Raw genomic sequence first — 15,886 nt, forward strand, 5'->3', positions numbered from 1 at the left:
TTCAGAGGAGGGCGATGAGGATGATAGCCGGTATGGAGAACAAGTCTTATGAGGAAAGGTTGAAGGAACTTGGCATGTTCAGTCTGGTGAAGAGAAGGCTGAGGGGTGATATGATTGCACTCTTTAAGTACCTGAAGGGCTGTCATATAGAGGAGGGTACAGATTTGTTCTCTGCTGCCCCAGAGGGTAGGACTAGGTCTAATGGTTTTAAGTTGCAGGAGCGTAGATTCAGATTGGATATTAGAAGGAACTTCTTGACAGTAAGGGCAGTTCGGCAATGGAACCGACTGCCTAGGGAGGTGGTGGGATCCCCTTCGCTGGATGACTTCAAGCAGAGGCTGGACAGCTATCTGCGGGAGATGCTCTAGCTGTGGATTTCCTGCTGTGAGCAGGGGGTTGGACTCGATGGCCTACAAGGCCCCTTCCAACTCTATGATTCTATGATTCTAAGATGTCGCCATGACGGGGACAATCCTGGAACACAAGTGCAGTATCAAGTACTGGGTGTTGGCTTCAGCATGGGTGCAAAGCTGGGTTGCACTTCACCACCCTGTGCACGCCTCAGCCCATCCTCATGCCCAGCAGAATCTGAATGAGACGGCACAAGGGTGTATGCACATCACTTAAATGGGTTGCCTTTTCCATGAAATAACGGCAAGGGTGTCACTATTCAAGAGCAGGTGACTTTGCCACTACAATGAGAAAAGCATCCTTTTCACACAGAATTTGGCACCTGGGTGGCAGGGCAGCAACCATGCTCAGCAATGGCATGGTGCTGTCTGAGCATGCAAAGCGCTTCCCTGATAACCCTTGCAGCAGAGGCAGCATTAGCCCCATCTTGCTGTTGGGTGGGGGAGGCGGAGTGAGACGGATCGTAGGGTTGCACCTGGGCCTGTGGCTGCTCTCCCCCAGGTCACAAGCCTGGTCAGGCCTTTTCCCTGATGGCTGCGCAGTCAGTTCCCTTCTCTGTCCTCCATCCAGGCACGCAAGAGGCATCATCCGAGCTCAGGGTGCGAAGGAGGGCAATAATGGGTGTGACCTCTGGAGAGCTCAAAGAGCCACATTGGCCCCCGGGGCCCAAGGTTCCCCACATGGATCATCCCACCTCTGTCCACCTCTGCTGCCAATCCTATTTATCTTGCTGACTAGACAAAACCTCTCTGCTCCATTTCCTCCTAAGACAAGCGTCTCGCTGGGCACATTCCAGGTTTTTCTCTCCTACTGACTACAGCCCTCCCCAGCCTAACAAGTAGATCAGTAACATCCTTTTTGGTCAAATGCTGTGTTTGCGATAACCAAACAGCTCCACCTACACTCTGCATCTGTCCATAGATGCTGGAACTTCTTAAGCACCATGAGCATTCTCTCTCTCTCTCTCTCTCTCTCTCTCTCTCATTCTCTGTCTCTCTCTCTCTGTCTCTCTCACTCACTCTCAATGAGCTTAGGATGATGTACTTGGAGCTATCCCCATTGATCATCACAACCACCCAGAGAGGTAGGTTAGGCTGAAAGGAAGTAATCTGCCAAAGACCAGAGTGCTAAATGGATGAATTGCTATTGAAACTCAAGATACCCACAGATCACATCTTCTTGTAATCTACTTTTCTGCAAAACTTGGCTCTGTTGCTGACTAACGAAGGGCTTCCTCTCTCCTAAGCATGCACACACAGAGCAAATACACTGTGCAAGCCCGGAAGACACCATCCCAAGCAGAACTGTCTGTCTGATGCTGCTAGCACATTCCATCCCTTCCTTCTTCCCAGGGGTGGGCAGCTTCCGGGGTTACCCCAGGAGTCACCCCTGTGCTTTGCCTCCCCTCCCCTCCCCGCTCTGCTTTCTTCTGCAGAGGCACACAGTGAAGGAAGCGGAGCTGGCAACAGTAAGAGGAGCTAAAGAAAAGGAAACTTCTCTCTGAGTGCCTCCAGCATCCAGGAAGAAACGACACCATCAGCAGCAGAATCAGGCATCTTCCCTTCACAAAAGACGGGCTGCTCCTTCCTGCTTGCCTCTCACTTCCTACCATCCGCAGGGAGGGACAGTCGCTTGGGATACCCCAGGGCAACAAGGCGGCTCGTGAGCTTGCCCCAAACTACCAGCCCCAGCCACTGAAAAGCTCGCGGAGGAAGCTCCAAGTGCACCCAGAGAGAGGGAAGGGCAACGGCCCCATCTGGAAAGGAAGTCAGAAGAAGGTGGCCGCTGCAACCGTTAGCTAAAGGCAGGCCACACTTGCATAAGAATACAGCAAGGCAGCATACAATGTGAAAACAACACTCCAACTTAATAAACAAAAGCATCACAGAAGTCAGTAAAGTCCTGGTTGGGAAAAAGAGCTCCCAGTTTCAAAGGCCTGACTGAGTAACACAGTTTTCAGAAGACATCTACAGAAGGCAGGGATGGCTCCTGCCAAAGCTCTACTGGCTGGCAATTCCACAGGCCAACTGCACTTCAGGGGCCATGTGGGGAACCACCAAAAGCGCCCCCATTAGTGATTCAGGTGGAACACAAGGAATCAAGCGGTTCTTAAGATACTCGGGGCCCAAATTGTTGAAGACTTCGTGAATCAGTCTGGCTGCTGCATTCAGCACTAGCTGCAGCTCCTAGGCCAGATGCAAGGGCAGCCCCACATACAGAAATCAACTCTCGAGGTTACCAATGCATGCAGCCACTGTGCTCAGGCTACCCCTGTCCAGAAACAGCCACAGCTGACAGCAAAAGCTGCTCGAGGGCAGTCCTGGTTGGGCCCGACGACAAAGATGGATCAAGGACTATCCCCAACGGAATGTTAAGAGCAGCTGCCCCAGGGCAGACAGGAGAGCCAGCGTGACCAGCCTGTAAAGCATGGGGGACTGGCCATGCTCCTAAGAGCGGGACTTCTAAATGGCCTGCCTCTCTGGCCCGTCCTCTTTCCAAGCAGTAGGAAAATGGACTCGGAGGGCCTCAGAGGCCCCCTCGTGGCAAGTGCTTGGCAAAACACTTGCCGCCGCCGCCGCTCCAGGTGGGGGGCCGGGCCGGGAAGGAAGGAGGCTCCTCATTCCACAGGAAAGCGCGCTGTGCCTTGAATGCAACTCCCTTCGGCAACAACAGGCAAGGAACTCTCTTCCTGACATATCCGAGTGCTCCTTTGATTTTTTTCTTTCTATACAACAAACAGGGAATGAAGGAACCCAGGCAGGATGGTGCCACAGCCAAGAACAAGATCCCCAACTTTTGGCAACCCTCAAAAAGAATGCAGCGTGAAAACTGAGTTTATTCCCCACCCCCCATTTTTAGGAGGTCCCAATCAATCTTCCACTGACAATTTAATTGCCCCCCTTTTTTCAGGGGAGAAAAGGGATGGTGACCTTTGCACTTTGGTCTCTGAACCAGACCATTTCAGTCACCAGGCTGCCTAGTAGACATTTCTGCTTCTGTTCAATTGGGAGCCGACAATGCTAGAAAGGAGAGAAGTATTAGCATGCGGGCAGACTTGATGCTAACCAATAGAGAAGTGGCAGTTACGGGAACTCTGGGAGAAAGTGACCACACCATACTAGAATTCTTGATTTTAACAGAAGCAAAAGCTGAGAGTAGCCATACACACAGCCTGGACTTCAGGAAAGCTGATTTCAATAAACTCAGAACAATTGTAAGTATAGTTCCATGGCAAGCCACCCTAATGAGAAAAGGAGTCCAAGATGGGTGGGAGTTTCTAAAAAAGGAAATTCTAAAAGCACAATGGCAAGCAATTCCAACAAGGAAAAAAGGGGGGAAACAGCAGAAGAAGCCAATGTGGCTTCACAAAAAGCTTAAGAGATGACCTGAAAACAAAAAAGGACACATACAGGAAATGGAAAGAAGGCCAGGCCACAAAGGCAGAGTACAGGCAGGTATCACGGAATTGCCGGGATGGTGTCAGGAAGGCTAAAGCTGAGAATGAGCTGAGGTTAGCGAGGGATGCTAAAAGCAGCAAAAAAGCTTTCTTCAGGTATGTCCAAAGTAAAAGACAGAGAAAGGAAATGGTGGCACAGCTACTCAATGAGGATGGCAAAATGATAACAGATGACAAAGAAAAGGCAGAAGTGCTCAATTCCTACTTTGGCTCAGTCTTCTCCCAAAAAACAATCTGTGACCCTCCCGGGAAACACGAAGTAGAAGGGGCAGGATTGGAGCTTGAGATTTATAGACAAATGGTCCAGGAATACCTAATCACTTTGAACGAGTTCAAATCGGCAGGGCCCGATAAGCTGCATCCTAGAGTATTGAAGGAACTGGCTGAAGAACTCTCAGAACCGCTCTCTATTATCTTTGCAAAATCATGGAGGACTGGTGAAGTGCCGGAGGACTGGAGGAGAGCTAATGTTGTCCCTATCTTAGGCAAAGAGGAGGAACCGGGGAACTACAGACCAGTAAGCCTAACATCAATCCCTGGAAAAACTCTGGATCAGATTATAAAGCAGTCAATCTGTAAGTACCTTGAAAACAATGCAATGATTACTAGGAGCCAACACAGATTTATAAAGAACAAATCCTGCCAGACTAACCTTATCTCCTTTTTTGATCGGGTAACCTCCCTTGTAGACTGTGGGAATAATAATAATAATAATAATAATAATAATAATAATAATAATAAATTTTTATTTATTAGTCGCCCATCTGTCCAAATTAACGGACACTCTGGGTGACGTACAACAATATAAAATACAATATAATACAAATACAGTCAACAATAATCTAAAACATCTTTCAATTAATACACTATAACCTTAATCTGCCCCGGCAATCCCACAGGCCTGCCTGAATAGCCAGGTCTTTAAGGTCCGGCGAAAGACCATCAGGGAGGAGGCATGTCAAAGGTCAAAAGGAAGGGAATTCCAGAGGGTGGGGGCCACAACCGAAAATGCCCTCTCTCTGGTCCGCACCAGCCTAGCTGTTCTCACCGGTGGGACCGAGAGAAGGTCTTGCGAGGCTGATCTCGTCAGGCGGCACAATCGGTGATTCTGGAGGCGTTCCTTCAGATAAACTGGGCCGAAACCGTATAAGGTTTTAAAGGTCAGTACCAACACCTTGAATTGGGCCCGGTAAACAACTGGTAACCAGTGTAGATCTACCAACACTGGGGTGATATGATCCCGGCGGCGGCTCTGCTTTATCACGCGGGCCGCAGCATTCTGTACCAGCTGCAGCTTAGGGACCATTTTCAAGGGTAACCCCATGTAGAGCGCATTACAGTAGTCTAAGCGAGAGGAGACCAGGGCATGTATCACTCGCGGGAGCAGATGTACAGGAAGGTAGGGTCGCAGCCTCTGTACGAGATGTAATTGATACCAAGCTGCCCGGCTCACTGCCAAAACCTGAGCCTCCATGGACAGCTGGGAGTCAAGAATGACCCCTAGGCTGCGGACCTGATCCTTCAGGGGTAGTCTCACCCCATTAAGCACCAAGTCAAAATTTCCCAACCTTCTCTTATCACCCACGAGCAACACCTCGGTCTTGTCGGGGTTCAGCTTCAGCCTGTTCTCTCCCATCCATCCACTTACGGACTCCAGGCACTTGGACAAGGCATTCACAGCCAACTCTGGTGAGGACTTCAATGAGAGATAGAGCTGAGTGTCATCCGCATATTGGTGGCACTGCAGCCCAAAACTCCTGATGATGGCTCCCAGCGGTTTCACATAGATGTTGAATAGCATGGGGGAGAGGATAGAACCCTGTGGCACTCCACAATTGAGAGGCCAAGGGTCTGAAACCTCCTCCCCCAATGCCACCCGTTGATATCTACCGGAGAGAATGCTGTGGACATAATATATCTCAATTTCAGCAAAGCTTTTGACAAAGTGCCCCATGATATTCTGATTAGCAAACTACCTAAATGTGGTCTGGATGGAACAACTATCAGGTGGATCCACAGTTGGTTCCAGAATCGTACTCAAAGAGTGCTTATCAATGGTTCCTTCTCAAACTGGGCAGAAGTAACGAGTGGGGTACCACAGGGTTCTGTCCTGGGCCCAGTGCTCTTTAACATTTTTATTAACGATTTGGATGAAGAGGTACAGAGCATGCGTATCAAATTTGCAGATGACACAAAATTGGGGGCACAGCTAATACTGTGGAAGACAGAAACAAAATTCAAAGGAACCTTGAGAGGCTGGAGCATTGGGCTGAAAACAACAGAATGAAATTCAACAGGGATAAATGCAAAGTTCTACACTGAGGAAAAAGAAACCAAATGCACAGTTATAAGATGGGGGATACTTGGCTCAGCAATACGACAGGTAAGAAGGAGCTTGGAATTGTTGTTGATCACAACCTGAATATGAGCCAACAGTGTGATGTGGCTGCAAAAAAGGCAAATGCTATATTAGGCTGCATTAACAGAAGTATAGTTTCCAACTTGTGTGAAGTATTAGTTCCCCTCTATTCAGCACTGGTTAGGCCTCATCTTGAATACTGCATCCAGTTCTGGTCTCCGCACTTCAAGAAGGATGCAGACAAACTGGAACAGGTTCAGAGGAAGGCAGCAAGGATGATCAGGGGACTGGAAACAAAGTCCTATGAGGAGAGACTGAAAGGGCATATTTAGCCTGGAGAAGAGAAGACTGATGGGAGATATAACAGCACTCTTCAAGTACATGAAAGGTTACCATACAGAGGAGGGCCGGGATCTCTTCTCGATCGTCCCAGAGAGCAGGACACGGAATAATGGGCTCAAGGTGCAGGAAGCCAGATTTTGAATGAACATCAGGAAAAACTTCCTAACTGTTAGAGCCATACGACAATGGAACCAATGACCTAGAGAGGTAGTGGGCTCTCCGACACTGGAGGCATTCAAGAGGCAGCTGGACAGCCATCTGTCGGGAATGCTTTGATTTGGATTCCTGCATTGAGCAGGGGGTTGGACTTGATGGCCTTATAGGCCCCTTCCAACTCTACTACTCTATGCTTCTATGATTCTATGATAATCTTTTTTAAAAAAAATAATTTTTATTCAAAGTTTCAGAAAACAAAACAAAACAAAGTCAAAAACAAAAACATAATAGTACAATAAAAATCTTGACTTCCGATTTGTCGCAGATCAGCTATAAGTATATAATATATATCAAACCTGTCCCTTAATACATACAAGATCACTTTTCTCCATAGGCTATCTTAATTAATCGTCAAATCCCATTATCATCATTTCATTTTGATCTTTCAGCAAAAAGTCTAAGAGAGGCTTCCATTCCTTAAGAAATGTATCTGTCGATTTTTCTCTAAGTAAGCATGTCAATTTATCCATCTCTACTAAGTCCATTAATTTCAATAACCATTTATTTATTTATTTAATTAAGCTTATATACCGCCCGACTAGCAACAGCTCTCTGGGCGGTGAACATTAAAAATACAATAAAAATAACACAAAACTGTACACAAAACTGTACAGTCTAAAATCAAAATATAATAATTTAGAATTAACAGGAATTAAAATGCCTCAGAGAAGAGAAAGGTTTTAACCTGGCGCCGAAAAGATGATAGTGTCGGCGCCAAGCACACCTCCTCAGAAAGACCATTCCATAGTTCGGGGGCCACCACTGAGAAGGCCCTAGATCTTGTCACCACTCTCCGGGCTTCCCTATGAGTTGGAACCCGGAGGAGGGCCTTCGTAGTAGACCGTAGTGTACGGGCCGGTTCATATCGGGAGAGGCGTTCCGACAGATATCTTGGTCCCGCGCCGTATAAGGCTTTATAGGTAAGTACCAACACTTTGAATCTGGCCCGGAAGCATATTGGAAGCCAGTGCAAACGGGTTAGCACAGGTGTTATATGCTCAGACCGCTTGGTTCTTGTTAGCAGTCTGGCCGCCGCATTTTGCACTAGCTGTAGCTTCCGAATCGTCTTCAAAGGTAGCCCTACGTAAAGCGCATTGCAGTAGTCCAGACGCGAGGTTACCATAGCATGTACCACTGATGAGAGGTCCTCCTTACTCAGATAGGGACGTAGCTGGGCTACCAACCGAAGTTGGTAGAACGCATTCCGGGCCACCGAGGCTACATGAGCCTCAAGTGTGAGGGAAGAGTCTAAGATGACTCCCAGACTACGCACCTGTTCCTTTAGGGAACTTCCGTTGTTGGTGTTGATTCCATTTTCCACTTTTGTGCATATAATATCATGATTCTATGATAATCTGATTCATCCAGGAAAACTTGGAGTTGAGCAGCCACCACCCTCTCGATCACCTTGCCAAGAACAGGGAGATTAGAGACTGGGCAGAAGTTAAGAACCATAGGGTCTAACGAAGGCTTCTTTAACAAATGTTTTATCACAGATTCCAACAATGTTGACATAGAACCTTCCCTTAGGGAGGTATTAATCAAATGTGCCAGTCAGCCAGCCAGCCACTCCCAATCTGGCAGATTTAATTAGCCAGGATGGGCAAGGGTCAAGAGAACAGGTAGTGGCCCTCATTTCTCCCAGAATCATGTCCACATCCTCAGGCTTTACAAGCTGAAAACTATCCATAGAAAACTGGCCAGAGGAGGCCTCGGGGACATCTGGCACAACTGTAGTTAATGAGGAATCTAAGTCAGTCTGAATGTGAGCCATTTTATCTACAAAGTGCCTTGCAAACATGTCACCACGAGCGACTGAGGGATCAGAGTCTAATATGGGGCCAGAGCTCAAAAGACCCCAAACCACCCGGAAAAGCATTGCCAGAAGGCACTGAGCAGATGCAACGGAGGCAGAGAAGAACGCTTCCTTTGCTGCCATCACCACCACATGATAGGCTCGAAATGAGCTCTAGCCAGTGTTCGGTCGAAAACAGATTGAGTTTTTCCTCCAACGATGCTCTAGCCGTCGTCCCTGCCATTTCATCAGGCCCAAAATTCAAGTAAACCAAGGTGAATTATGGGCCTTTCCTAGTGGGAGAGGGTGCTTTGGGGCGATAGTGTCTACCGCCCGAGACATCCCCATATTCCAGAGATTGACCAGGGCTTCAGCAGTAGTGCCAGCCATGCTGGGAACATCCCCCAGAGCATTCAGGAAACCATCAGGATCCATAAGTCTCTGGGGGCAGACCATCTTAATTTGGCGCATGAGGCAATTTTTTCCATGCCCACCCACTGATGTCACTAGTGATGTCAGCAGGTGGGTGGGAGGACAGGGTTTAATCTTGCCTTAGCTGAACAACCTTGTTCCCAGCAGGATTTAGTCCCCATGCATCAGCTAAGCGGAGATGAAAGTCCTGTGCAAAAGCCCACTTTGAAGCAGCTCGCCTGTAGGAGCTGCTCCAAAAAGGCTTTTGCAAAGGCTTGAAAACAGTTCCTGCACTCCCATTTGCTCAAAGCCTGTCTTAAAGCCTTTTCCAAGTCATCCCTCCTCCTTAACTTCCCTACGCTGGGGATTAAGGGGGAGGGGGAGACTTAAAAAATCCTTTTCTTCTTTGCATGGTGTGAGAAGGGAGAGAAGGAAGCCAGAGGGGTCCTCAAGCTGCCCCCGCCGCCACCACCACTGCACAAAGCTTCCCACAACAGCAGCAAGCGCTTCCTTTTTTCCCTTCTAGCAGCAGCGATGGCAGGGGGCACAATGACATCATGTGATTGACAGCTACACCTGCGAGGCCAGTCCAATATCTCCGTTTCAATCTGACAAGATTGCCATTCTGATTCTCCTTTAGCAGGACAATTTCTATGTGCCTTCTAATGTCATCTTCAATAACGCATTGTCAGTTTCCCCGGAACAGATACTAAACTAACTGGCCTGTATTTTCCCAGATCACCCCTGGATCCCTCTTTTGAAAAAAGCCTACTCCATCGGCCACTTTCTAGTCCTCATGTACGGAAGCTGATCTCAGGGACACATGAGGCGTTTCTGGAGCCAACAGGTGCCTTGTGCTTCCCCCAAGCCTAACAATTGCTGGGAAGGGGTGTTTCTGGTGAGGGGAGAGTTAACCCTTCCCAACTGCCGCCCAAAGTCTGGCTTGGCTTATTAGCCAACTATTATTTTTAGCCACTACCAGCCTTTCCCTTGGACATGTCGGAGATCAACAGAGAGGGCCGGCAAGATCTTCTGCAAAACCTTCACGCAAAATGAAACAAGACCTTTCCCTTCCCTCTCCCCCAAGTCCACTGTCATGCACACTCTTGCTTCATCCTGCGTAAGACTTTGGAGACGGAAACAACAAAAGTTACTTTGTCTTCCCCAAGATGCCTAGGGGTATTTTTTTTAATGGTCAGGGGAGCAAGGGGGATTCTTGCCCGCTTCTTGCTTTCCCCAGGCCCCTCGGTGGGCAGCACAGGAAACTGTCGTACACTGAGTCCTTTAGCCCCTGTAGCTCAATAGTCTGTACGCTGACTGGCAGCAGCTCTGCAGGATTTCAGGAAGAGGCTGTTCCCAGCCCCACCTGGAGATGCTGCTGGGAAGTGAAGCCAGGGCCCTCTGCATACAGAGCAAGTGCTGCGGCCCTTCCTCTTAAAACGCCCCCCCCGGCCCCTTGGGAAAGGCCCCTCTTTCACAGGAGTGAACAGCACTTCAATCAGCAAGTTATTGCGGAGCAGAAAGAGCAGGAGGTAAAGACGGAGTTGTGAAAAGCGTCTCTTGTCCAATCAATCCTCTCCATCCTAAGCAAGCAACGGAAGACCAGTTTGCATTGGTTTGATATTATTTTCCAAACCCACCTTCACAATCTGCTACTACTGACACGCTTTCCTGAAGTCCAGAGAATGTACACAAAATATGAAGAGCAGAAGAAGTGCTTGCCTATCTTGCTGCACCAGCTGACCCATCTGCCTCACACCAGGGCAGCCTAGCCCAACCCCTGAACACCTCCCACACCCAGACCTGCATCCCTGGATATTTCCACATCTGCCTGCAAAGCTCCCAAATCTACTTGCATGCAAATGAAATGGAACTCAAGAATGGCGGTGAGAACAAGCAGAAGGAAGCAAATCAGAGGGTCACATCAGAGGCTCTTTCTTCTCTGTAACACAACACCAAAGTCCCAAATTTCAACCTTGGCAAACTGAGAGCTGAGAAACTTAGGGCACCACAAGCCAAAATCCAACCAGGCACAAACCAAAGCATAAATGGATAAAGGCAGACATTCACTTTGACAAAAGCTTTTGTTAAGCTTCATTAGACTCGGAATCTGTATCACATGGAGAAAAGCCCCTGGAGATTTCGTGCGAAAGAAAGCCGATTCCGCAGAAAAGTCTGGTGCAACAGGGCTTGCGGTTCCAGCTCCAAGAAAGTGAGGAAGGGGTTGGCAGGCACGTCCCTCCCTCGGGAAAGTGCTGTTGTGGAGAAGAACAGAGTAAAGGGGGGAAAGCATCCGACAGTCAAACTGAAGGCCCAGGGAGACCCTGTGATTTGTCTCCCCGCTACCCCAAACTGTTTGTTTATTTATTTATTAAACTGATATCCCATCTTTCCTCCCAGACGGAGCCCAGGGCAGCAAAGAGAAACACTAAGCGCACTCTAAAACCTCTTAAAAACCAAAGACTTTAAAACATATTAAAACAAAACATCTTTAAAAACCTCTTAAAAACCAAGCATCTTTTAAAACATCTTTAAAAAGCAATTCCAACACAGACAACGCCGACCAACCTGCTCATGACAACGTGGCTGATGCAGCGGTGCCCGGGGCGAACGCCAGTCCCCTCCTTGCCTCAGTTCTCCCAAACAAGCCCCTCTCCTTCCCCATGGCCCCAGGGGAGCACGGCCTCAGCCCTGTCTCAAGCATGCCCCTAGCACCTCGCCTCTGCAATGTCTAGGGATCTGAGGCACACAGAGCAGGCAAGGTGCCGGGGGAATTGCATCCACCAATGGATAGGAGAGTATCCAATGCAGGGCAGTGACAGGCCTTGGGAAAAGGGAAATGCCTTCCTTTCGGCCTGACCTCTAATCTCAAGGCAAATCCTGGTTTGGCTCACGCAGAGCCCTGCCCGTGAACTCTCCTCCATACCTGAGGCACGGCCCTGTAAACACATTCCAGGTACACCCATTAGTATCCACCAAGGTTAGAATCCACCACTCAAAATATGCACACGGAGCCCCTTTTTGCAGATCCTTCCCTCCCCCTAGTAGTCCAGACACCCCTCGCCCTTACAGAGCTCAAGGAAAGCTAGAGGGGCTCAGCCTACCATCAGCCTCTGCTGGCTTGTTAACAAGACATGACCGCAAGCCAGCGTTTCAGAAACTTAAGGCACAGCCTAAGTAGCCCCAGGTGTCCAAGTGCCACCTGATGCAACTGCAACCACCCCCACCCCGGTGGAAGGAGAACCTCTCCCCATCTGGGAACAGGCAACATCCATGCTTCAGGTTCTCTCTCCCCCGCACTTTGCAGCAACATGTACTTGCATCCCTCTCTAACCCAATCCAGTTCTACACATATCCATCTGGCTCCTGTAAGCCTCCCTGATCCATATTTGGCATTAGATCCCTCGTATCTGCACCGCCTCTTAGATTTAACCTCCAACTTGCAAATCCAAACCAAATGTTGCCTGTGTAGATGATCACTGCCTCCACTTGTAATAAACTGCATCTTTCTAAACTTTGGCCTATTCTCCATTTGCTAATTCCTCTTCAGATAAGTGTAATTTGAATTGTGGTGTGCTGTGACTCTAAGCTGAAGACTCCAAGACTCAGGCTTCTCCTGTACAAATGCACTTTCCAATGTGTGGATGAAGATATACAGTCACACCACCCAACATACCCTGGACCACAATCATCACTCAGCAGCAAAACCTGCCCAGTTTCATAAGCCTTCAACATGATCATCGCCATGGTGCAAGATCCAGCAAGTGGACAGACAGCTTCCCTCTTTTAAAAGTAAAGCTGAACTTGGCATGCATTTTCATTCTAGGAAATCACAGGAGGTCATTTTGGGGACCCATTCCTTCAGAGTCACAAGTCAGAATCAAACTAGAAGCTCCACCTGACAGAGGCGGCCTCTCAACTTTCAGACGGATGCAATTAGTACAGCTTCAATTATGCAGTGGCTCAAAATGCCATGGCCTCAAAGGGAGGGGCCATCAAGGCTTCATCTGAGGTTCCACGCTAAGAATCTGTGAATGAGGACAGGAGCTTTGAAAGCCTCTCCTTGCAATAGCCTCTTAACATGTGGATGTTCGACAGTGGCTCACCCTGTTTACAGCCAAGCACACAAGTGGAGAGAGCTGCTCTTTGACATGCAAAAGTTATCAGTGCCCAGGAGATAAGGAATTTTATCAAGGGCGAAACCCATACAGTGTTCACCTCTGGCCTAGACTGCCTGCTAGCCATCAGTATTCTTTCAGTGCACAGATGTTTTATACATGAAGTTAAAGTAAACATTTCCAGTGCAGGGTTTATACTCACCTCATCAGACTCATCAGACAAGGTCTTCAACAAGATGGGAAAGAGGCTGTCAGTGTGGCGGAACATCTGAAAGGCAACAGGAAGGCGTTGGAGGAGCAATGCAAAACCATCCCAGAAGGCACCTTGCTTGATGCTCCAGCACAACAGCAAAGGTCAGTCAACACTAAAATGGGGGAAGCCAAAAGTTGAAGAAGAGGAAGAGGCCTTCTGCAGTGGCAGAAGAGCTCTCAAATTTTCTCAAGCTGAGCAACTGGGCTTCACTTAATAAAAATTAGTTTCTTCTGAGCTGGGAAAAAAACAACCTATATTTGGAGTTCCATAATATATATTTAGAGGTAAGCTTGTTTTCCACAGCTTTAAGATCAATAGCTGCTAAAAAGGCTGAGATGCTTAGCGATGGCCCTCGTGCATCAATAAAACCCCCAAACAATGGAGACCCCCAAAAAGTTCCTTGCATCAAGGAAAAAGAGCATAACTGTTTCATGCTGTGTTGAGATCTGAGAAAGCTTCCTTACATGTGAGTTAGAGAGTTAGTAGGAACCAGTCAATGACAACTTGGACAATTTTTTGCTACCTTCTAGGCCAGCAACTCTCTCTTGCAGCAGGCAACACGTCGCTTCCTTGCCCAGGAGGAGCAGCAGCGTGGCTCAGCTCTTGAAGTGCAACCTCCCCAAGAAGAAGCATTTCTCCTGGTATCACTCCCAGGAGAGCAGTGGCAAATTCAGGAGTGCAGGGTCCCTTCATGATCGTCACGCCACACCAGCTCACTCGCTTGCTTGCTCTTCGCCATTATCTCCACACTCCCAGTCCTTCCTCTCACAACAACAGACGTCCAAGGAGGCAGTCAGCATGAAAGGGGAGTGTGCTAGCTACTGAGAAGAGTGTTTTCACTCTGAATCATCAGGAAAGGACAAGGAGGCATGCGAGAAGATGGTCCTCTGTGCCTGATTGGCTTGTCCAGGGCACTGGAGACATAGGGACCTGCCTGGGACCCTGCTCCCAAAAAGGTCAGGGGTCTAAGACCACCACCACCCCGAGACCCTGGACAACTACACCCCTGAAGATCCTTTTTCACTCTCATAAGGTGGATGAACATAAGATGACCCAAAGAGCCCCACAGCTGGATCAGGCCCAAGGCCTCTCTGCACCAACCAGATGCCTCTAGGAAGCTGCCAAGCAGGACATGAACACAGCAGCTCTCCTTTCCCAGAGGCTGGCATTCAGTTTTCCCTTAGTTTTTCTTCTGCAGGCAAAACAAACCCAGCTGTTTCAACTTTTCCTAATAAGACTCAGCTTCCCAAACTCTCACCACCTTGGGCACCCTCCTCTGGATACATGCCAGTTGGTCAGCGTCCTGAAACCTGGTCAGGGCAGCAGAACAACACCCTGTGACCCTCTCACACTGCTTCCTCTAATGCAGCCTAGAATTGTATTCGCTTTTTTTGCAGCTGCACCACACTGCTGACTCATTTTAGCTTGTGTTTGACCAGGCCACCCAGATTCTTTCCACATGTACTGCGGCCACGCCAGGTGTCTCCACATGCTATACTGCACCTTTGACTTTTTTGTACCTAAAAGCTTCCCCAAAAGATTATATTTTATTGGTTTCAGCCCAGTGATCCAGCCTGTCAAGGCACTTTTGAATCTTGATTCTGTCTTCTATGGAACTGGCTACCTCCTTCCAGCCTTGTGCCTCCTGCAAATTTGATAAGCTTCCCCTCTACACCCTCATCCAAGTCATTTACAAAAATGTTGAGCTGAGCTTCATATGGTCTAAGACTGAGCCCTGTGGCACTCGACTTGAGGCCTCCCTTCCATCTTGATGCAGAACCAGTCATGAGGATTCGCTGGGTACAGCTGATCCCCCAGCTGCAGATCCACCCAACAGTAGTATTGCCCAGCCCATATTTCATCAGCTTGTCAAGAAGGGCAGCACAGGAGGCCTTGACAAAAGCTTTGCTGAAATCAAGGTATACTATGTCCACGGCATGCCCGTGATCTACTCCTCTTTCACATTTTAAATTTGCCTATTCCTCTTTAAAAGCCATCCAAGCTGAGGGCCATCAACACATCCTGTGGTAGCAAATCCCATCGCGTAATGATGCGCTGTGTGAAAGAGGACTTCCTCTTATCTGTCCTGAATCTCTCAACTCGCAGCTTCACCGGTTGACCCCCACTGGGTGCCAGTACTGAGAAGTATAATTTTCTAAGGTGCTTCTAAACTGCCATGTTTGAGTTCTCTCAACGATTTCCCATCAGCCAAGAAAGGCTGGGTGGACGCCTGCTTTCTCTCCATGGTGAGGAGACCGCGGGCGCCTTCCTTACACAGCATTGAGCCACTGACAGTCCACTTAGCTTAGTTCTAAGGCTCCACTGACCAGCTACAGTTCTTCAGGATCTCAGAAATGGTATTTCCCAGCTTGCACACTCTTGTATCAAGTGAAGAATGACAATAAACCCCACTTCGCGACTCCACTAAATTGGTGTACCATGTAAGCCAAAAAGCCAAAATGTAAGTGAAAGAGCAGTATGAAGAGTTCCTATTCCAGAACAACCCTACAGAAATAGCATGCCT

General features: G+C 48.4%; 1 protein-coding gene across 3 annotated transcripts in view; it reads right to left on the minus strand.

The window, feature by feature from the left end:
* VAC14 (VAC14 component of PIKFYVE complex) overlaps positions 1 to 15,886 on the minus strand; it is a 160,534-nt gene that overhangs the window by 120,367 nt on the left and 24,281 nt on the right. For all 3 annotated transcript variants that reach the window (XM_061593755.1, XM_061593753.1, XM_061593754.1), the window contains exon 12: positions 13,312 to 13,377. In XM_061593755.1, the coding sequence (XP_061449739.1) occupies positions 13,312 to 13,377 (66 nt within the window). The remainder of the gene's footprint in view (positions 1 to 13,311; positions 13,378 to 15,886) is intronic.

Source organism: Rhineura floridana, chromosome 13, assembly GCF_030035675.1.
Source record: "Rhineura floridana isolate rRhiFlo1 chromosome 13, rRhiFlo1.hap2, whole genome shotgun sequence".
Lineage (NCBI taxonomy): Eukaryota > Metazoa > Chordata > Lepidosauria > Squamata > Rhineuridae > Rhineura > Rhineura floridana.